Source organism: Thermobia domestica, chromosome 3 (genome assembly GCF_964235325.1).
Source record: "Thermobia domestica chromosome 3, izTheDome1.hap1.1, whole genome shotgun sequence".
Classification (NCBI taxonomy): domain Eukaryota; kingdom Metazoa; phylum Arthropoda; class Insecta; order Zygentoma; family Lepismatidae; genus Thermobia; species Thermobia domestica.
Genome location: NC_137456.1, coordinates 187,809,875 through 187,833,555, shown reverse-complemented (window position 1 = coordinate 187,833,555; position 23,681 = coordinate 187,809,875). Strand labels below are relative to the sequence as shown.

The 23,681-nt window shown below is 37.4% G+C and overlaps 1 protein-coding gene across 3 annotated transcripts in view; it reads right to left on the bottom strand.

Annotated features, from left to right (window-relative positions):
- Cortactin (cortactin) overlaps positions 1 to 23,681 on the bottom strand; it is a 773,732-nt gene that overhangs the window by 6,307 nt on the left and 743,744 nt on the right. For all 3 annotated transcript variants that reach the window (XM_081752063.1, XM_081752064.1, XM_081752065.1), the window contains one exon: positions 13,391 to 13,446. In XM_081752063.1, the coding sequence (XP_081608189.1) occupies positions 13,391 to 13,446 (56 nt within the window). The remainder of the gene's footprint in view (positions 1 to 13,390; positions 13,447 to 23,681) is intronic.

Sequence of the window (23,681 nt, the reverse complement as noted above, 5' to 3'; positions counted from 1 at the left end):
ATATAGGTTCTGCCCTTACAACAAACTCTTGAAGCCATACGTTACAGTTTCGCCACACCTACTCTGTCCACTCCGCCCAATAGGATCGCAATATTTTGAGCCAACAATCATGGCGGAAACGAAAGTAGCCAATCAGACGATGGTAGAAACGAGAGTAGCCAATCAGACGTGCCGATGCTCGGTTGCATTTTGGCTTCACCGATTTAATAGGATGAAGATACATATGGGCAGATCCTCTATTTATAACATCCTTGTTCAGAATGTTAATTTATGAAAACCACGTTTTAGGTAGTAACCCCTTAGAGAAGCCTCATCCGATTAGTTATCGGTGGAAATGAAAAATTCTTTTTTCCATTCCATAGTTTCCAAGCTACTCCAACTATACAAACTGAAAACTAACAACAGAAGTATGAGTTGTATGACGTATGAGTCAATTTATGTGTCTTGTTAAAAAAAAAGAAAATGATTTACACATTCGGTTACATCTGGCAACACTGTGTGGTTCCTAGTGTACTTCAATCGTTGGTTTGTAGTTTAAAAATATATGCATGACCAAGGTTTCATTTTGGTATAACCATTATTTGTGTACCGCTTCCGGTTCAAAAGCTCTACTATCCCAAACTCCGGGTTGCATTGTATATTGGACACCCTGTAATTCAATACGCAATTCGCTTTCATTTGTTTTCATAGTTTCTGTCACTTGTTTTGGACTGCCACCTATTAACAACTATATAAAACATGATTTAATACCCCTATGATCGTGTAAAAATTGTTTCGCGTTTATTCGAGAGACTTGTTCAAGTGTCTTGAACAGTATTCCTTTGAACGTGTAAATCTGAGGTATTGAATAGTCTTATTCAAGCTTTTTTTGACCGTCTACAAATAGCATAAAGAAAGAGAAAAAAAGTAAAGACATGTTGCCAGGCAAGGGGATTTTAGCAAGAAACATGTGCTTGGAAGATGCTTTGTGCAGAGTATTGAAACTTTGCTATTATAAAGTATGTGCGTGTACAACAAAAGAAAATTCACAAAAATACAAGGAAACTCCGAAAAATTAGCTAATCACAGAAAAATCTATGTAGGGTTATTTGTCGTGGTTCGCATGAATCAAAATTAAAGATGTGGCAGTAAGGCCTGGAAACCGTGACTGGCTTACAGTATGATCTATGTCTCTGATGAAAATAAAATTACCGAGTAGTCACCTTGGTCGCGTTTGCTGCGGGGGATAACGCATCGAAAACGCATCCTCGTGAAGCCATACACTAAGCCCTTGAACTAAGGTAAAGATTTTTTTTTTCAGAACCTCCTATTGTGATTAGAAAGGAACTGATTCTTTTCAGTATTACCTGGTTTAGTCTGCAAACTTTGGCTTTGGTTCAAAGAAGACACATGAAAACTGTTGTCATTGCTATGTCAAATAGTACAACAATAAGTTCAAGGTCACCATATGCATATAGGTCTACCTTAATCTAGTTCCTTTCTTTCTTTTGGACTGCAGGGTTTCTTGGAAAACTCAACTTCCATACCCCAAAATGTAAACACTTTTAAAGATTGACGTTGGTGAACACAGCTTGTCTAGGAACTGTTTAGTGGCATATTTTGTTTTGAAATGCAGTACTAAAAGGCAATTGTTGTGTGTTCCGAGAAAAAATTACAAACATCAATGTATATTGTCGGAACTCACTGGAGATAGGGGAGCGGCCCAGCTCTCCCTACGCCACTGCGTACACACTCTTAGCACTTTGTTTTTGTCCACAACATAGGAAATATCTGATTCGTTAACAACCCAATATTCTGCAATACACTGGAAGCAAGGGCAGCAGTTGCACGTTCAGACACGCTATAACGGTCTCTAGTTAAAGCTGTAGTTTTTAATGAAACTCTCATTTGCCACTGCAGTTTATTCGTTGAAGACTGGTACAAATTGTTAGTCAGAGTCATTAGAAATTTCTGAATCACAAATTCCATGCGTACTTAATTACTTTTATATGGCTCTGGGAACACACTTCGCTTCCTTCGATAGTTCTTACGCTTGTTTCTTGCAGTACGGTAATTCTTTTTTGTTTCTTTCTAGTCCAAAGAATCGATTTTCCAATGACGTACTTTCGCTGCAAGTACACAAATCGTAGCTCCCAAGGCAGAATTTTTTTTCCCTTTCAACATTTGCAGTTGATATATATATAATATATACAGGATGTTAATGAATTATACTGACCATAGGCGCCGACTTGAAGAAAATATTGGGGGGGCCCAAACAATGAATAAATATATAATCATATTCAGCCGTTTTCTACCAACTGCTGGATAAAGGCCCTCTTATCTCCAGATCTCGGTCTGCTGCATCCGCTCCGCTGCTAAATTCATGACCTAACTCAAATTTGTGTAAACGCATTAAAATAAATTCAAGTTCAAATTCTGGAAACTTCACTGCACCACATTGATCTTCACTTCTCATATCAGTGTTACCATAGTGTTGGTTGAAGCTTTAGTGCTCTATTAACCCTTTTAGGATTTTTGGTAACTTTTGTTACCATGGCGTACTATTGTCTTTGACCTTTTATTTATGCTCTATAACAGGTACTTAAGCCGTTTTTTATTACTCAATGATGGACCAAAGAACACCCCAGATGCGTTTTGGAACCAGATGGTCAACTTGGCTGCGCCAAGTGGGGGCAGAAGAGCGTGACTTTTTACTTTTTCTTAACCCGGGATCGGTCGGTTGTTAGCAGTGTGCTCAATTTTGTTTTTATATCGTTTCTGTATGTATGTAAATTTGTCTATTGACCTATGCTGCCACCTAACTGCAGATTGGAATATTGTGCGTGGCCAGGAAAATTTTCATTAATCTCTCACGTGTCCAGTTTGAAGCAGAGTCGGCATACTGACAGACGTGTTCTGTATGTGAGCGGTCCGCTAACAATCGACCGATTGCGTTGGTGTTTTTTATTTTATTTTTTTTATTTTTTTAAAATCCTGTTAGTGCGTTGATGTGATTTCGAGGTGAAATGGATTCTGAGGCTGCCCAGATAAGACAATGGTTAATGGAAGAAGAGAATGACACAAATATTGATAATATGATGCTGTCAGAATTTGAGGATTCTGCTGATTCTGACGCATGTGAAGACATAAATACAGACCATGACAGCCATAGTAAAGAGTTGCCGATGAGTGTGGTGACATTTCGCCTAGTTCTGGTGTTCATTATCTGGGCAAAGACAAATTGCATGTGTGGAATGCTCACCCACCACGACAAGCAATACGTAGAAGACGAGGAAATATTGTTCTTCACCCTAGTGGTGTAAAGAATGAAGGTGCAAAAAATGCTCACAATGTTCGTGAAGCGTGGAAGTTACTTTTGACGGATGAAACACTAGAAGAAACAACAAAATTTACAAACGACCGTCTTCACAAACTGAGAAGCAGATACACCAGGCACAGCGACGTTGCTGACACAAACACTTATGAGATTTGCGCTCTCATAGGACTGCTGTATTTGGCCGGTGTTCTAAGATCTCACCAAATAGTAGAAGATCTGTGGAATACAGATGGCACAGCGCCAGAATACTTTCGTCTCGTAATGAGCTAAAAACGATTCTTGCTGTTGTTGAGGGCTATGCGGTTCGATGATGCAAAAACAAGACAGGAACGAAGAGCTTTGGACAAACTGGCCCCTATTCGAAAAGTATTTGATGAGTTTGTACAAAGATGTAAGGACTGTTACAGTGTCAGTGAATATGTAACTATTGACGAAATGTTAGAATCATTTCGCGGAAGATGTCCATTAAGACAATACATGGCTAAAAAACCAGCCAAGTATGGGATAAAAGTGTTTGCCATGGTAGATGCCAGAATGTTCTACACATCAAATATGGAAGTGTACGTCGGTAACCAACCAGATGGGCCGTTCGTGTTGGATACCAGACCTGCAGCTGTTGCCAGGAGACTTCTGGAACCGATCCGTGGGTCAGGGAGAAACGTTACAATAGACAATTGGTTTTCTTCTATACCTTTAGTGAATCAGTTGGTTCGTGAGGAAAACTTGACAGTTGTAGCAACACTGAGGAAAAACAAGAAAGAGCTGCCACCGGAAATTGTCAACACAAAACAACGGCTTGCTAACAGTAGTCTCTTTGCCTTTTTAGAAGACTGTATGGTCGTTTCCTATGTTCCACACAGGAATAGGAATGTAATACTTATTTCAATCATGCACGACTCAGATGACATTGATGGAAAAACTGGTGAATTGTTTAAACCGTCTGTCATAACATTTTACAATCTCACGAAAGGAGGAGTAGATGTTGTAGATTAAATGAAGTTCACCTACAGTGTTGCCGGAGTATGTTGCCGTTAGCCTCTCAGAATTTTTTTCACACTACTGGACATTGGAGCCATTAATGCCCAAATTATATTTTTGTGCAACTCCAATCAGAAAATTACGCGCAGAAATTTCCTGAAGGATTTGGCTATGGATCTAACAAGAAATCCCATGATCAGGAGACTTTCCATGTCAGGTGTTCGAAATGATGTGAAGATTCGTATTAGGAAACATCTCCAGCTTCCACCTGAAGAAACTGTCCCCTGAAGAAACTGTCCACTGAAGAAACTGTCCACCTGAAGAAACTGTCCACCTGAAGAAACTGTCAAGAGAAAAAACCGGGAAACGAAGAAAAGATGTGCCAGTTGTCAACTGCCCATCTGTGGAGAGCATGTCATCACAATCTGTCACAAGTATAGAAGCCAGAAGACCAATGGCGATGATGACACATAGGAAGATTAAAAGATTTTTGAGTGAGATGGCAGTATTACAGCAGTAAATAAGGAGGTTTTCTGGAATAAATCTTATAAATTTTCTTCAAGTCTACTGTTTCAGTAAAAGTTTACAAGATTTTTAATTTTCTTTCAAATATTGAGTGGTTTTAAGTGTTCAAATGTTACTCAATGGTTTGCTGCAAGCAACTTGTGACTTTCGATTTCAGGACTCTTTCCTTAGCTTTTATTTACGCATCGAAGTTTTAAAAATTTACACGATGTTATGTTTTGTATTTACTTTAACTTTTTCCAATAATTTTCACAGATGTTATTCCTGTTTATCTTCCTGTAAAATGTTAAATAGTGAACACAAGTACAAGTTGATAATATGAATATAGATAATTCACATTTTATATGTTAGGTTAGTTTAGGTTTTGAATTTTTCAATAACATTTAATAATTGAATATTACAACGTTAAAACCTTGCATTGTGCAAACCATCAACAGAAATTACTATTTTACAATCATAATAATAAAGTTAATGCATATATTGTACGTGTGAGCACGATGCTCACAACCGACCGACCGCGTTACACAGTATAACCGACCGATGCAGGGTTAAGGCAAATTTCAAAAATTTTTCCCGCCTTTAGTTTTCACGATATCAGATTGGAATTGTATGTACCTTTGAATATTTCTCAAATTTTTTGAGATCTCTACGTGAAGCCGAGTCCGGGCACGAGGGGCGCAAATGTTCCGAGGGGCTGATTTTTTCAGAAAAATTTAAGTTTTCCCGATTTTTCCGGTTCAGGAATACGATACGTACATGTGTGGCACCGTTGGAAAGGGCTTGTTATACTAAAGAAAATAACGTTTAAGGCATGACTCTAGGCTAAAGTAATGACGCAGTAAATTTCTATAATAAGTATATACGTATGTGTGTGTGTATAAAGAGAGAGCCTAAATTCAGATTTTCAACGATTTTTCTGCTCTTTGTTTTTAAGAAACAAGATTGGAATTTTGCACACGTGTTATGTACATACAATGTATTTTTAGACACAAATTCTGATCCCTACGTCAACCCAGGCCTAGGCCAGAGGGGCAAAATGTTTTGGTTGGATTTGCAAAAATACTTCCGAGTTTTTCCCTAATTATCTGGTTCATGTGTATGATACGGACATGTGAGTGATACCGTTGGAAAAGACTTATTACGGAAATTGGTGTTTGAACCATGACTCTAGGCTAAATAGGAATGATGCAGTTCATTTTTTTTAAATATTTTATACCTACGTATATATATTTATATACATATATGAAAAGATGGGTCACCTTCAGACTTTCAAAATTTTCTCCCGACCTCAATTTTCAAGATACAAGAACGAAATTTTACGCACGTATTATGTACATAACACGATATTTTTTTTTTAAGATTCAGATCCCTATGTGAACCCAGACCCGGGCCAGAGGGGTACAAAAATTTCGATTTTTTTTCGAAAAATCTCGTTTTTATTCAATTTTCTTGTTTCTGATGTATACTACGGACAAGAGAGTGCTATCGTTGGAAAGTATGATTTATCCTGAGAAAAACGAGGTATGAACCACGATCCTACGATAAGTAGTAAGGAAGCAGTAGCTGTTTGAGTGAAAGTCTAAAATTTACCTCAAAAAGTGGAAATCTTAAAAGGGTTAAACGTCGATTTGAAAACTGTGTTTTTATCAAATAAGAAGGCTGTTCCTAATATTGAATTAAAGGCACGACGTAATTTACGATAGAAATTCTTGCTCCTCTTTGCAAATTCTTCCTCAACTGGATTATATTGAGGGGGCGAGGACCCCACCTTTAAATATTGGGGGGGGCCAAAAGTGCTCTGCCCTCCCAAAGTCGGCGCCTATGATACCGACAAACTGTAAGAGGCGATTCCTTACACGAAAATAACGAACAGTTCATATGGACCTGTGGGGAAAAGTGCATAGTTTCAGAGCTAAGGCTGTCCAAAATCGTGAAAAAGTCAAATTTAAACAGGCCCTATTTCGAATTCCAGAAACTGTGGATGGTTGTACTAATCAGTGTAAAGAAAGCCACGCATACGCAAGCCAAAAATGCTTATTTTATTAATTTTCAGTGGGTGTACAGGTTATTCCATACAGGGTGAAATTCCCAGACACGCCATCAACCGAATTTTGAGATATACTCTGACTTTATGATTGGTCCAAAGTAGGCAAACTATAAGCCTTGATAGCAGTGAACACAGGATCCTTTGGCGCGATGTTGGAAGTGTTAAAATTCGCCAGCAGCACGGTTTCTCGTACTCGGTAAACGCATGCTGTAATGTTTTCTTTCACGCTTATAAGTGAAGAAAACGTGAAATATACCATGACGAAATACATCGCATCAAAAATTATTCCGAACACAAAAAATATTGGAGCTGTCGGTTCCTAACACTTCCGACTTCCCTCCGAAGGATTACATGTCCATTGTTGTCAAGGCTTACCTTCTGCTTACTTTGGACCCTCCTTGAATCAGGGAATATCTGAAAACTCTATTAAGAGCATATCTGAGAATTACACCCTGTATAACTATTGAAAATTGACGAAATATACACTTCTGGATTGTGTATGCGTGGCTTCCTTTACGTTGATAACGACCACCATCCACAGTTTCTGGAGTTCGAAATAGGGTCTGCTGAAACCTGGCTTTTTCGAGATTGAACTTTTTCTCTTATTTTGACGTAAGGAATCACCTCTTACAGTTTGTCGGTATAGTTCATTAACACCTTCATTAACATTTATATATATCTTTTAGATACAGTTATTCAGTCATTAGGGGCCGCGGTGGCTCAGTGGTAGAGCGTTCACCTCTGGTGCTTGGGGTCCCGGGCTCGATCCCAGCCCCCGCCAAGTGAACTTTGTGGTGGACAAACACCGTGTGCGTGGGTTTCCTCGGGGTTCTCCCGTTTCCTCCCACTTTCTTCATTCCACCATTTCATTTATTACTCATCATCACCGTCTCCTTTAGCCTAACCGGCATAACCGTGGGACGTAAAACTCAAAGATTTCATTTCTTTCATTCGGTCATTAGCAACAATAGAACATATGAGGAGTTTGATGTAATAAGGGCGAAAGCGAGGTTACGCCCTTTTTGCATCGAAAGCGTAAGTGGCTTTTACCATGCTTGTTTAGCCTCCTGTCAAAATTTCAACTCAATATCGGAATAAAATGCTGCATATTACATTGTTTTATGTAAGAAAAAAAAAAACTACTTAAATTTTCAACATAGTTTTTCTCCAAGTACATATTTCATGCTTACGCCATTATTGCATCAAACACCTCATTTACATGCAGCGATGTCAAAAAGCGAGGAACCCTTCTTCTCGAATTCCTCGAGTCTGAGTTTGAATGCTGGTTTGGTTTTGTCACGATTGTATGATTTTCTGAGCTTACAATAGGAGTGATAGTAAACGTGAATAAGCTGCACCACTCTGTAACTCCGTCACAGTTGGAATGGACGCTTTGTCGTACACACATATAATTTTATTTGCTACTCTTGCCGCCATTTTTGAAATGGACACACTCTTGCGTGTTTCAATTGCCAAGTTGAATCTCTTTTGAAAGCAGCAGCGAACATCCTCTTGTGTTGGTAGCTTGTTATTTAAGAAGTTTCGTTGGTGACCAAATACAGAACATTCCAAGTCCCTCCTAGTTATTATTCTTGCGCCTACTTTCTTCGGCGCATTCATCTTAGCAGTACTACACTTTCATTTGCAATCACAGAACAGTCCCAATGATAACAGCACAAAAAGCCAACTAAACTGACATAAGAACTACGTATTAACACGAACAACACCATGCTTCGCTCGGTAGTCAGGTATATGGCAGAGTGACAGTTGACAAGAGAACACGAAATGGCGGTCGGCGGGCAAGTGCGCGAGCAGCCCAAAGCAAGTTGGCACGCAGGCATGTGTCTCGTTCTACCAAGATCAAGGCAACTGCGGCATGCTAGCTCGCAAAGTATGCATAGAGGAATCAGTCTATGACTAACTGTAACATTCTTATACTACTAGTTTTAAGAAAATGATAATAATAATAATAATAATAATAAAACATGTTAAACTTTCAAATTTTGTAAATTTTGGACAGCAATGTGCGACCAGAAAAAAACATATAAATATATTTCATTTATTTTAACGTTGTTTTTACATACTCGAAGAAACTTTTAGGCCATATAGGGTCATCGTCATATCTTCTTTAGTCGCTTTAAAAAAATACTGAAAATTTATTGTTTTTACCGGATTTTTAAATTTCAATGGCGATGCGCGAGCGGAAGATATATAAATAAAAATTCTTTTTTGGACTTTTTCTTGCCTATACCAACGGCAACTTTTGCGCACTATAGCGTTCCTGGAGAAAGAAAAAAAAATCGAAAAAAATGAAATGAAATTGAGTTTTACGTCCCATGTTATGCCGGTTAGGCTAAAGGAGACGGTGATGATGAGTGATGAATGAAATGGTGGAATGAAGAAAGTGGGAAAAAACGGGAGACTCGGAGAAAACCCACGCACACGGTATTTGAAGTAAAAAAATCGAATCACCCTAAATAACAGTATTTATTATACATATACAGGAACCCGGATTTGTGACAAAATCGGTTTATAGCAAAAGCAAACAGCACAACAATGAAAACCTTGCATCAAGGGACACCATTCTCTTCGAAAAATCGCTCCGAAAGACTAAGACCAAAACTCACTAAAATTAACTGCCTAGGTATAACGAGTTGTATGTATTTACATATCCCCGTCATATAATTTTTAATATTCATAACACCAGGTCGAGTCATACGCCTTTTCCAAATTCCAAAATATACCTTTTGGTTGGTTTGAGTTTAGTGTCCCTTATTCAGCACTAACGTGTAACGTGGACCTAAAGTTTAAGTTGGAACCCGAATCACCACAACGCGTTCAAACTTTAATTCTCTCCCTCTGAGAACCGAACCCAGGATCCTACGCATTAGAGGAGCGAGATATATGCACTAGACGAGAGGGGAGGGGAGGGTTAAAAAATATATCAAGGCATGTGTGATTTTTTTTTCGAAAATTTGTACGCGGTTTGTACTTAATGCACTGAGAGACGAGAAGAAGGAAAGAAGGAAATCTGTCTTATCGAGATTTGATCACAATAATTGAGAATAACTAAGACTTCATTACTTCTGTATTTTGCTGTAAGATCATGCCACAAAATGCCAACCATTGGCTTACGCAGAAAAAAAATTCATAGTCAGAAATAAGACACGATTCACAAAGATTTCGCCCCCCCCCCCACACACACACACAAAAAGTGGTACAGCATACAAAAGATGTAATGGACTGATTATTCAAAATTCGACGTGCAAGAATTAATCTGGTCCAGTGGCGTAACCATGGTCTTTGGCGCCCCTAGGCAAAATCCCTAGTGGCGCCCCCGTTACCCATCGGATAGGCCCCATGCAAGATCATCTATAACTTATGCATATACGTAGAAACGGACATAAATCGAAAATTATCAGTGGGAGGATATTGGCACTTTTTCTTTTTATATCGTTGTAGCATGTCTTGTAAAAGTAAACTGGACAGAGTGCAATCTTCTTTAAAAACATACTCATGTAAAATTCGGACTTATTTGCAATGGTAGTGTAAATAAACAGTAATGTATCAACCAGTATTGCCAAAAGGATTTCAAATGATGCCAATTTCAAATGCCAAAAGGAAATAGTATGTTACAATTTCACATAATTTAAAATATAATCCTTGTGAAACCGCTTATAAGCATTTTTTTTTCTATTTTCAGTTTTTTTTTTAAATCGACGAATTGTATACACATGAAGAGTTTCTTTCCCATTTTTGCTTCTGCAAATTCTTTTATCACATCAGAGATGTCCAATGCATGAGCTCTTTTTCCCTCAATACTCTGCACGGCCACACACCCCAAAGGCGTTCTTGGGTCATAATATTACTGGGATATTTCTTGATTAATTTGAACTTAAAGAATGATCGTTCAGAATTTGCAACTATAAGAGAAAGAGTTACATATGAACAAAATGCAGTCATCAGATTTGGAAATTCTGAGCTGACGTCAGATTTGGTAATAAAATGAAGAACCTCTTCGTGGGTTGAAAGATTTGAAAGTCTGTGTTGAAAAGTGTCTCTGAAACTCAACACTTCTCGGAAAGTCACTGGATAAATCGTCTGCATACAGAAGCGCAAAGTCATGCAACTGCTTGATGACTTCTTCAGGTGTGGTTCGTAACATTGACGGGCGTAAGAACGGAAATCTTTCACAAAGTTTCCTCATTCTTCGAAGCGTACCCTTATATTTACTATTACGGAGTCGAGGATAGGCAATAGCACTTTGATCTCGGATTCTTTGACAGGGTCAGTAAATCGCATATCTTGTGCCAATTCAAAGAATATTTTCGACACTGGCTTCCTTCTTTGTAAAACTTATCTGAAGCATCAATTTTATGAGCACAAGCGCTGATTTCCTCGAATACTTGAGGCGCGTTCCTTTCTACGATGTTGCACCGCTGTTTCAGTTTTCGTTGACGCTGACAAGCACATATTAGGACTCTGCAGCTTTTTTTTTTTTTTTTTTTTTTGACAACATTAATGTTTTTTAGAACGTTTTCTCACAACACCATACCACAAAATCAAACCTTTCCATTTTTCGTTTATAACGAGCTGTCCGTTCTTTTTCTGTTCCACAAAGGCACATCACATTAAGACATTTCATAACGTCCGCATACCTCTTTCTTAGTGCGAACACGGCATTATGACTTTAATCCCAGCGTGTTTCAGAGAGTTCCTCCAATGTTTTTTTTTTACATTTTCTGGAGATTTATCCTTGGAAATACAGTTTTGTAAAGCCTTCCATCGTTTCTCGCTGCTACCAAAGAAGTTACGTATATCTTGTAGAGGTTCAGATCATGTGCTATGCAGTGAACATACATAGCATTCTTGGTATGTTTTTGAATCCGCGTTTGCAAGCCAGAAATACGACCTCTCATTATTGCTGCTCCATCGTAACTTTGCCCTCTGCACTTCTTAATGTCAATCTCATTTTCTAATGGGATTTTACTATTAAAATTTCATAATTTTCTGCACAATGTACGTTCATATCATAAAATCTAAGGAAGCTTTCTACAATTCCGAACTGTGGGAAGTGAAGAAAAGGTGTGTTTTTGGCGCCCCCACCTAGTCCTGGCCTGGCTTATATTTTACATTTTATTATAGTGATAGAAAATACGTTCGAATACGTTTGGCGCCCCCAGACAGTGCCCGGTTTGCCCGATCCTTGGTGGTTGTGCTTAGTTCTGTGTAGCCGCGATATCTGGCAATTGTGCTGTGACTCAATCATGGAAACATTTTTTAATTCGTTTTAATCCAGATCTTATAGGTCATAGACTTTGCCATTATTGTTGAAAGCCTGTTGCGCAGGAGAATTTTATTTAAAGTTAGTAAGCTAAGTACATGTAATATAGGACTGATATCGTATTAATACAGGATGATTAATTTCTTAAACATACAGTGCTATAACCTTGATGAGTTTACACTAATGCCAATAATTTGATACGCAAATGTAATAAACTGCGAGCGAAGTGAGTAAGTATATTTATTCTTGTCATGTTCGGAAGTGAAGACCTCGAAAAACTTGGGGTTCCATTTATATAATTTGCATCTTTTTTAAAATCAAAAACCTGGGGCGCCCCTAATATACCGAAACGGCCTGCGCCCGTAGGCAATGCCTACCCTATTGCTACGCCTGATCTGGTTACTCGTGGCTGTTACACGATAACTATGTATACGAGCTGTAAAAGAATTACAGAGCGCTTCTTTGGCTAGAAATATGTCACAGTTAACTAACAACCTTTCATTCTCTAGCATGAGCGCATATTTAACTACAATTTCAGGGTGAGGATGAGGAGTGGGAATACGTTTCAAAAGACAATATTTCAATTCTCAAAATCGATATAGGAAGAACTGTGACTACTGAATGTAACACATCAAAAGATTTCCTTAAGGACACTGCAAGAAGATGTCACTATACAGGATTTCCACTTATTTAAAGAGCAGGTTTTTTTTTTTTTCAGACGACAATTTTCAAATTTCTAGGTTTCTATATATATAATGTAAAATAGCAACTATATTTTTCCCAACTAAGGGGTTCCTTATCTACCACATTATGCTTGTACATCTGTATAGTGTGTGTGTAGGTAGAGAAGTTATGCAAAACAAACTAACTTATTTTATAAAATACCCCTGCCAAATAACTGGATAAGACAAAGAGAAATGAGTTCTGGTAAAAATTCGTACTTAAAATTCTCTGACTTTTCCAAGTTTTTGAGCTTCTATGAAGTTCTCTGACCTTTCCAGGCCTTTCTTACAAGTGGTCTGAATTCCGTGGCATATCCAGGTTTCTTGGATTTTCCAAGTCGGTGGAAACCCTGTTAAGTGCATGAACACAAAATAAAGGAAATATGTTGAAGACCAAAGTACAATTAAACTACCTTCTTCTGATACAATTATTATCCTATTTTGAAATCACTGTTTATTCATTTCCATGTGCTACGTATTTCTTGAAACATTTTGTTTTTATAAATATAAAAACTTACCATTTCTATATTTGTTATGATGTCATCAGGATCAAAAGATATTTCATCGTCAGCCGCTGAAAGAAACAATAATAATAACTGCAGTACATTGATAAAATTAATGGTATAAAAATAGAAAATAACCAGTGATTAATGAAAAGGGAAATTGAGAAAATGAGTCAAATGGCACTTGATAATATGGTTTCTACTATATTACCAGACTATCCTATTTCTAAAATTCCCAATAGCGTAAAAAGGAATTTATAACTTGGAAGCCTCACAGAGATAAAAAGAGGTGTCTAGAGATGTAACATACATAGTCAATCATCGGAATTTCAAGAAAACAAACTGAAAACAAAAAATTCAAGTGTAACACCTTTTTTTCTGTTTTGGTATTGTTATCTAATACAATACTAAAAGTAATATATTTTACAAGTCATAGTGGTGAATCTCTCAAATGTTTTTCTCCCTTGACTGGAAACGAAACGTCACTTAATGAGAACGGCTGCTGCATTTAAATATAGTGAGTAATTGCATATGTGTAAAACAGTTTTGAATTAAGATATTACACGAAAATGATTCAGTTTTAAGAGAACTTCGAAGAGTTACCGTTTTTGCAACTGAAAAAAAAAAGTCTCTGACGTTATGTTCACAGTCTATTGATCTACCTTCGCAGAAGATGCAGAAAACAATGAACTATCTAGCTGAGTCTCATATTAAAGTAACAAAAGAAACAAACACCCAACCAATAAAACAGCAATATTAGCATGTTTATTAAATTATAGTTAACTATTATTTACGTGGTCAAGGTGGTCCAATGGTTGAGCGCTTATCTCAGGTGCGACAGGTCTCTGGTTGGATCAAAGGCCATATAAGTTTGTGGTGGACAACATAACACCTGCTTTCTAGGGGTCCCCGTTTTCTCCCACATTATCATTTAACATTTTTTTTTTTCATAATTGTTCACTTTCATTAATAACCTATTTCCTTTATTCTAAAGAGCGTAAATGTGGGACGAAACACTAAAAATTTCGCTTAATTTCATTTCACGCAAGTGGCCACACAAGCATCTGACCGGTTTGTGGCCAGTCATACAAATGCTGAATATCTCTCCGGAGTATGATATGCCATGCTCACTTTAAATTTGGATGTAGTTAGACAATGGTTATTAGTAGCCAGGCTGGGGATCCCGCCATATCTCGCACGTACTCCACATAATTTACGTCTGGAGGTCTAGAAGACTAGGATACAAATCTTATAAGAAGTTTGGAATGTAGCAATAAGGATGAGTATTGTCCCGTTGGAAGATGGGACAATGTTAAGATAAGGTCGTAGACAACAATCGACAATATCACGAATGTACGATAATGAATAAATAAATGTACCAAATTCATCAATTATAGTCCCTCAATAAAGACTAGAGGAAAGCAAGCTATATAGTTTATTGCCCATCATCCAAGAATACCCAGTGTGAGTCCTGTAACAGTGTGTGAAAACACACACTGTATTCCCGCTCACCTATTCGTCTACGGCAGCGTTTCCCAACCTTTTTCAACTTGCGGCACACTATGGATGTAACTTGAATTCTTTCGGCACACACACAGATTATTATTATTATTAGTAGTAGTAGTAGTAGTAAACACAAAATACCTTATATTTTTTCTCTGTGATTACTGATCTCACAGGGAAGAAAGCTCAGTCACTGGTTTTCCTCTCAGTGGTAAATCATTATGCTTATTTTTCATTTTAACTTAAAAATAGAAAACAATTGCAATGAAATATAGGACTCAGGTTTTTAAAAATACACTTTCTTTTTCGAACACTGTATTCTACCTTTCACTAAGAATGAAGATCATTAAATAACGAACGAACAAATAAATATCTTGTACTTTTAAAACACAAATGTACATAATTTGTATACATGTTTGATTTACCGAAAGGAATGAAATCTTTTAACATTTCAAGCAGGGGCGTAAATAAGGGCCCCGCAGAGCCGGCATTGCGGGGGGAGCCATCAGGAGGCCCCAACTCGTGAAGTGGGACACAGAGAAGGGGCCCCACTCCACGCTGTCTGCGGGGTGGGCCCCAAGCCTTTAGTTACGCCACTGATTTCAAGTTACGAAATATTCTGGAACAATAAAGTAGCAATAATTGTCATAACAATGATAACAAATACCTTTTTTCAAATTTATTAACATGGTTAATATACGTTACAATTTTTAAATATTATATGAATGTTAGAATTGTTCAAGAATATTAGTAATGTAAAATTTTTGAATACTATCTATTGAAGGTTGCAATTGTTTAATGATAATATATGAAGATTACAGTTTTTCAAAAATAAGTAAAACAAGTTGGTTCACGAAGCAAAATTAATGTTCAACTTGAGCTTGATGTTCTTTCATAATCTTCTTCAATTGTGGGCGGATAGTTGTTAAACACACCCTCATGTCGTGTTTCGGAGTTAACAGTTGTGACCCGTTCTTACTCTTGATTTTGTTCATTGCAGAAAATCCTGCTTCACTTACGTAGGATGTAGAGGAAATAAGAACTTTGTAGGAACAGCTTGATATTCTTTCCGGAGAGAAATCTAGAATGATGTCATCTCTTGTTGCGAGTGCTGGAGTTTCAAACCTCGGTCATTCCTCAAATCGACCAATTAATTTTTTTCCTGTACATTTAATTCTGGTGACTGTAGGACAGAAGGCACAAAGGAGTCCCTCTTCCAGTCAAATGAATTAAACTGAAGCGTAGGAAAATACTTCTCAACATTGGTACACAACAAAGACAATGTGTCTGAAATGAGTGTTGAAGCACTTTGTAATCTCAAATGTCACATTTGTTTTGTTTTCTAATTCTGTCCTGCCAAAGTGAGAGTTTTTCCCTAAATGAGCAAATTTTGTCACTTAAGGTTAGGATATTTTTTTTTTTTTCCTGCATGCTTTTGTTCAGCGCATTCAATGTTTGGAATATATCAGTAAGAAAAGTAACTTTATTGCACCAAGAATCATCACTAAGGAAATCGGCATATTCACTTTCTTCTGACAGAAATAGAAGAAGTGCATAACATTTTGACAATATACGACTACGAGACTACCACCTCGATTTCCTCGCGACACACCAGCGGCCCATTCGCGTCACACCAGTGTGCCGCGGCACACCGGTTGGGAAACGCTGGTCTACGGACATGCACACAATCGTGATTATGTCAAGGGCAGAAATGACTCATCACTAAACACCACAGGCTTCCATTTGCTCGTCATGTTAGTCTCTTCCAAGACCATCAAAAACGTTTTATGCGTTAGTAAAGAAAATGTGCAAAGAACTCGCATAAGAGTAGACCTGTTTCTAATGATCGATTCTTTAGTTTTCATGTGTCTAGACGTGCTCGCAGCAGCTCTCATTGCGGTGGAGTCGCCGTCCTGTCAGTTAGAACGGCCAGAACGATTACCTTGCATGCGCTCCCAGTTATATTGCGGGAGCACTGGAGGACCACGTATGCAGTGAAAACTCACTGCCTTTCATCGTGTATGTCATTGTGTCTAAAGACTACCTTGTTTCTCGCAGCCCCATGGTAGAAGCGAACTGCATAATAGGCGATGCTAGTTGTGCTGGTGTTGCAGACACTGTAGACACATACTCTCATTCACATACAATTCAGGTTGTCCCATGGTCTTGAAAGTAGTAGTAGAATATCCTCTACAGCAGGGGTCGGCAAGTAATTTTAGGTGGGGTCCGAATAATTTTGAAAACTTCGAGGTCAAGAAAAACTCATATTCCTTACTATTTTTTTAACTCACAAAAAAAATTTGAAATACAATAGATAGACACAATTGTATTTAAAAAAAATCAATGGGAGAAATTACATAGCGGTCTTGAGCTTTTTTTTTTTAAAGTTTGGTTCACGCGGGAAGCGGTTTACGCTGCGAAGAGTATCTTTAAGGTGAGCGGCCGTTAATCTTGAGCGATATTGATTCTTTAAAAAATTCATTTTTGAAAATGAAATTTCAGAAACATATGTGGAGCCAAACATAGTGGCCAAGTAAATGGCTAATTTTTTGCAATTTCTATATTTTCTGGGATATGTTTACTCCAAACTTCTTCGGCGGATGCAGTTTTATAGCCCTACGTTTTCACGGAAATGTCTTTCTTCAAGTCTATTATCTCCATTTGGAGCAGTGGCGTAACAAGACGGGGGGGGGGGGCAAGGGGGCATTGCCCACACCCAAAGTTCTCGTAGAAGTTATTGGAGGCGCCGAAGGCACCTAATGATTACTTTGCCTTTTTTAAAGCCGATTGAAGAATGAAAAGTTTATGTACAAAAGCAGTGTTTTGTATACACTGCCAAATCTTCGACAAAATATAGAGTGCAGTGCTTTGTATTATTATAACTAATGGACACTTTTTCTGTTTTTTTCGTGATGAATGTCTAGGGCACCTTTGGTACAATAAAATAAAAAAAATATATCTATATGACAGTCAAGCAGCGATATAAACAGTTTCTTAATCCTTTGTCGCCCCTTATTATGTACGGGCGACATAACGCTTCGATAGAATAAAAAAGAAAATAATTTTACAATGACGGAGCATTGTAAATATATTAATTATTCCTTTCGTCGCCCCTGACTGTATAGGGGCGCCTTCGATAGAATAAAAAAGATATAATATTGCTCCAAGGGGCGCTGTAGATATATTAATTATTGATTTTGTCATCCCTCATTGTATAGGGGCGTCTTCGACAGAACAAAGATGTAATAGGGTATTTCACCAAGGGCACTGTAGATATATTAATTATTCCTTTTGTCGCCCCTAATTGTATAGGGGCGCCTTCGATAGAACAAAAAAGGATACAATATTGCATCAAGGGCGATGTAGATATATTAATTATTCCCTTTATCGCCCTTTATTGTATAGGGGATCCTTCGATAGGACAAACAAGGATGTAATATTGCGCCAAGGGCGCTGTAGATACATTAAATATTCCTTTTGTCTCCCTTGATTGTAAGGGCGCCTTCGATAGTGCAAAATGGGATATAATATTGCAAGAAAGGCACTGTAGATATATTAATAATTCCTTTTGTTGCCGCTGATTGTATAGGGGCTCCTTCGATAGAACAAAAAAGCATGTAATATTGCATCAAGGGCGCTGTAGATATATTAATTATTCCCTTTATCGCCCTTTATTGTATAGGGGCTCCTTCGATAGGACAAACAAGGATGTAATATTGCACCAAGGGCGCTGTAGATCAGTGGCGTAGGGAAGGGGGGGGCCCGGAGGGGCCGGGCCCCCCCCAAAGAGGTCCGACAATGTACTTTGGTACTTTGATGTTTGTAATTTTTTATATATTTTTATGTTTATATATTTTTTTGTTTGTAATTTTTCTATATGTACCTATAACAGCACTTGGCCCCCCCCAAACACACATCCTGGCTACGCTACTGCTGTAGATATATTAATTATTCCTTTTGTCGCCGATGATTGTATAGGAGCTCCTTCAATAGAACTCAAAAGAATATAATATTGCACCAAGAAGGGCGCTGTAGATATATTAATTATTCCTTTTGTTGCCGCTGATTGTATAGGGGCTCCTTCGATAGAAAAAAAAAAAGATGTAATATTGCATCAAGGGTGCTGTAAATATATTAATTATTCCTTTTGTCGCCTTGATTGTATAGGGGCGCCTTCGATAGAACAAAAAAGGATGTAATATTGCATCAAGGGCGCTGTAGATATATTAATTATTCCCTTTATCGCCCTTTATTGTATAGGGGATCCTTCGATAGGACAAACAAGGATGTAATATTGCAAAAAGGACGCTGTAGATATATTAATTATTCCTTTTGTCAACCCTGATTGTATAAAGGCGCCTTCGATAGAACAAAAAAGGATGTAATATTGCGCCAAGGGCGCTGTAGATATATTAATTATTAGTTTTATCGCTGTTGATTGTATAAGGGGGCTTTGTATAGAACAAACAAGGATCTCCTCAGCTACCTCGCAGGAAACAGACACCGAAAAGACTAGAACACTCGCAGACATCCGCGAAAAATTACCAATTCAACACCGCAGAAGAGAAATTACGCACAACCTATTATGAATGTTTTGACAATGTCATTTGCAAAATGTAGTCGATTCCATCAGCCTGAACTGAAGAAATATCGTGCAATAAAGGATGTAATTTTGGAAGGTAACTTTTCTCAAGACATTAGTGACATTCTAAAAGAATACCATGTCAATCTGGACCGACTACAACTACAGATGCAACATTTGCTCACCATTATTTCCACTTCAAAACATCTGACAAGACCTGGTTGAGCATTTCAAGAAACAATTTAAAGAAACAAGAGAGTTGTTTCCTGAAGTGTTGAAAGTCCTTCGTCTCCTGCTTATTATCCCGGCGACATCTGCAATTGCCGAGAGAAGTTTCTCAATGTTGCGGCGTCCCAAACTTATCTGAGGTCCACAATGACCCAGGCAAAACTGAACCATTTTGCAGTTCTTAATGCATACTCAGATAGGCTTGACTCACTGGAAGTGAAGGAACTATGTAGAGAATTCACAAAAAGCTCCTACCGTGCAACTGTCTTCGGAAAACTGTGAATTCTGCTCTTTGAAGTGCGCAGTTTTTGTGTCGAAATTAGCTATAGGATCACAGTGGCTCGTTATTTTTTACATTGAACATTTAATCAGATTGAAACTATATTATTCCGTTCTTGTTAAATACATTGAAAGTTGGATATTACGTACGCAAGTGCTCAAGAAACGGCTTTAAAAAAAAGTTTCTTCCACCGCTTTTATGCCTGTCAAATTTTGATTTTTTTTTTTTTTTTAAATATTTCAACTTTAATGAAGAAAGTACTTTCCACCTTTGTTTCCCATTATAAAAAGAAAAAGAGGCTTAATTACTGCATTCTGAAAAAAAAATAAATATGAAAAGTTCAACAATCAAGGATAATCGATCACTCATAAGAAAAAAGGCAAGTATATTAACCCTTTGGGGACTTTTGGTACACATCTGAACCATGGCGTCGACCTTCGGAATTTGATTTTTAAATCTCTAGTAAAGCTTTTCACGGCGTGTTTTTTGCATTCATTCAAGCAGGGAAGCATCAAAGAATGTGTTTCATGGGCATTTTGCAGTCACGCTTGCGATACCTGGGGGCAGTGACGTCACAAACATGGACGAATGAAGAAAGAAAAGGATAAATTTTAGAGATAAATCCTAACACATCGCTATTAATCCTAGGATCATGATCCACACCTAATCGTCTTCGTAATAAAGAAATGTTTCCAACTGTACCACTCAAATTTCCCTATCCCGCCCAAAAGGGGATTTTTTCAGATCTTTTTCCTTTTTCGGGAATTCCTCCTCTCAGGGACATGTGAGTGGTACCGTTTAAAACCTACCACCATTCCAAACAAAACAAGGTACAAACCATGGTTGTAGGGTAAATAGTGATTTAAAAAAAAATAAAATAAAATTTTTCCCGATTACACACTTTTAGTCAACGTGTTTAGTAAAGTAGCTACTCATAATCGCTACTTTACTATTCCCGGTCATCCCTATTTGTCGTAGATTCATGGTCTGCACCTCATTTTGTTCGTAATGATGCAGCGTTTTCAACGGTACCACTACCATTACGCTGCCATATACCTGAGGAGATAAATTTCCGAGAAAGTTAATTTTTGAAAATTTGAATTTTCCGCTTTTCTTCATACATTTTGGGCGGGAATTTCTCCCCTCAGGTACATGATATGGACATGCAAGTGATACGATTTAAAACGCTGGTATCATACAAAAAGGTACAAACCATAATCCTAGAATAAATAGTCTTGGTGCTAGAGCTGATTTACTAAATTTCCCTCCTCATTTTTGGGTAATAGTTACTAATGTATTGTTATTCAATAAGCTCTAGCGTCAAGAGAGTTCATTGTAAGACCATGGTTCGTACCTCATTCTGTTTTGTCATAAAGTAAAGTTTCGAACTGTACTACTGCCGTTGCGCTAGCATGTATCTGGGGGAAGAAATTCTCAAAAAGATTTTTTCCTGACAAGAATATCTTTTTCCCAATTTGAGCGGGATTTTTTTCACTTCTGGTACATAATGGGGAAATTTGAATGGCACAGTTGGAAACATTCCTTCATTACAAATACAAAGAGTTACGAACCATGATCCTACGATAAAGAGTCTGGATACTAGAGCTTGTTGAATAACAATTGTAGATATTAGAAAAAAATAGTATAAATTAATTTTTAACACCAAGACTATTTACCCCAGTATCATGATTCATACCTCGTTTTGTTTGGAGTGAAGCAAAGGTTTTTCTTTGGGGGGGGGGGGAGGATAACATTCGCATTTCCATGTTGTGTACCGGAGGGAAGAAATTCGCAGGAAATTGAGACTTTTTTAAAAAAAAAAATCCTTTTTCCCAATTTGGACAGGAATTTTATTGCCTTAGGTACATATCAGAGAAATTTACAAATTAGGAAAAAACTTTCATTCCGAATAAAACGGGGTATGAACCATGATTCTACGATAAATAGTCTCGACGTAATAGCTGCTTGACTGAAAGTCTAAAATTCACCTAAAAAAGTGGAAATCTCAAAAGAATTAATGTATAGGGTTTTCTAGTTCGAACGAATTGTTTGTACAGTTCTTCGAATAATGTTTAACGACAAAAGAAGTTTTAGTGAAAAGTTTGTGGTGGGAACAATAACTATATTATATAGTGGTTTAAGGTCTCGAAAAAAACTTTTTTTTTTTTTAAACGAGTATCTTTTCCATGCTTTTTGGGCTCAGGATTTTGTTCTTTTAATATTTCATATTTAGTGAAGAAACAACAGTGTGTTCCAGCTTTCTTTTCCCATCATAGTCTAACTAAAAAAAAAAAAAAAAAAAAAAAAAAAAAAAAAAAAAAAAAAAGTAATCTGAAGAAAAATAAAAGGCAAGAGCCACCGCACTAAGCTTTGTTGCTCCAGTTCCTTACACTAAATCATATTATGCTGCTGCTATTAGTGAAACATTTTCTTCTGAAACATGAACAAAATTATGAAGCCTTTTCGGCTCTAATACCAGGTATTGAAGAGTATCTGAAACAATAGTGTTTCTGGAATAGCGGTGATACTTTTTTCTTGCCTGCCAGTTTGACTTTAAGCAACCCAAACAACACACTTCAAGACGTATAAATTTTAAGAACTTGATATCATGGTTAGGCAACCAACGTGGGACTTATGAGATCCTAGTTGTGTCAAAAGAGCGAACATTTCCGTTTCCTTTCCAAAAGGCTTTTTTTTTTTTTTAATGAAAATAAAACACGTCTCAAAAATCCGGCTATTTTGCATCTCTAGCCCGGTATATCAATACAAAGTGCAGTTCAAGCTATGTACTGAAACATTTGAAGATTAATGTGGTGTGAAAGTAAAATAAAAAAAAAAGTGTGCGTGTAGATGTATTGTGAGAATCTGTTGATCACTTTAGAAAAAAATTTTTGTCGTTGTGATATGTTCTGGAGAGTGAGAATGTGGCTTTAGTGCCGAACGTATACGGAACAATCATGTCATACTATTTAGTGATTAATTAATAGTAAACTGTACTTCATACGTATCCCAACGCAAATCAAATGAGGTCTACTAGTTTTATTAATGTATGACTCTTGTGTTGAATACATTGGGTGGGTGAAGAAGCTGTCTTTACTTCAAGTAAGTCTAATATTTTAATTTTTCAAATGTATAGCTGTTTTCGTAAATTACAATTATTTTCCCACACACACGAAAAAAAAATACATAGCAGTAATACTGCAAAGATTAATGGAAATTACACGCTGTGATGGGGGGGGGCGGGGGCGCTGTTGAGAGAGGGACGCAATAAATAGACTTGCCCCCTCCTATATTTGAAACGTTGTTACGCGGCTGATTTGGAGTATATGCTTTGGAAGACAGAACAACTTTGCAGCCACATCTGTCCATTCTGCCGCTGGAGAAACTTCAAAAGGCGACTTTAAGAATGGCAACGACTTCTCTGACTCTGCGAAGCCTGGAATCTTGCTGGAAATTCCTTCCTAAGATCTGACATAAAATTTGAAAATACTAGAATGTCTATTTCAGAATTATTTTTATATTCAAGAATTGTTGGGAAGTGAATAAATTCTTGATTTGCAATGCACTGATAAGATAGTAGCTTAGCATTGTTATACTTGATTTCTCTTTAGTAGTCCCTTTCCTTTGCCGATCATCGCTAGGGTCCCGCCAGTTCAAAGAGAGACTATTTTATCATCACTAATGTTTGATTTTGTTATGAAGTCATCAAAAAT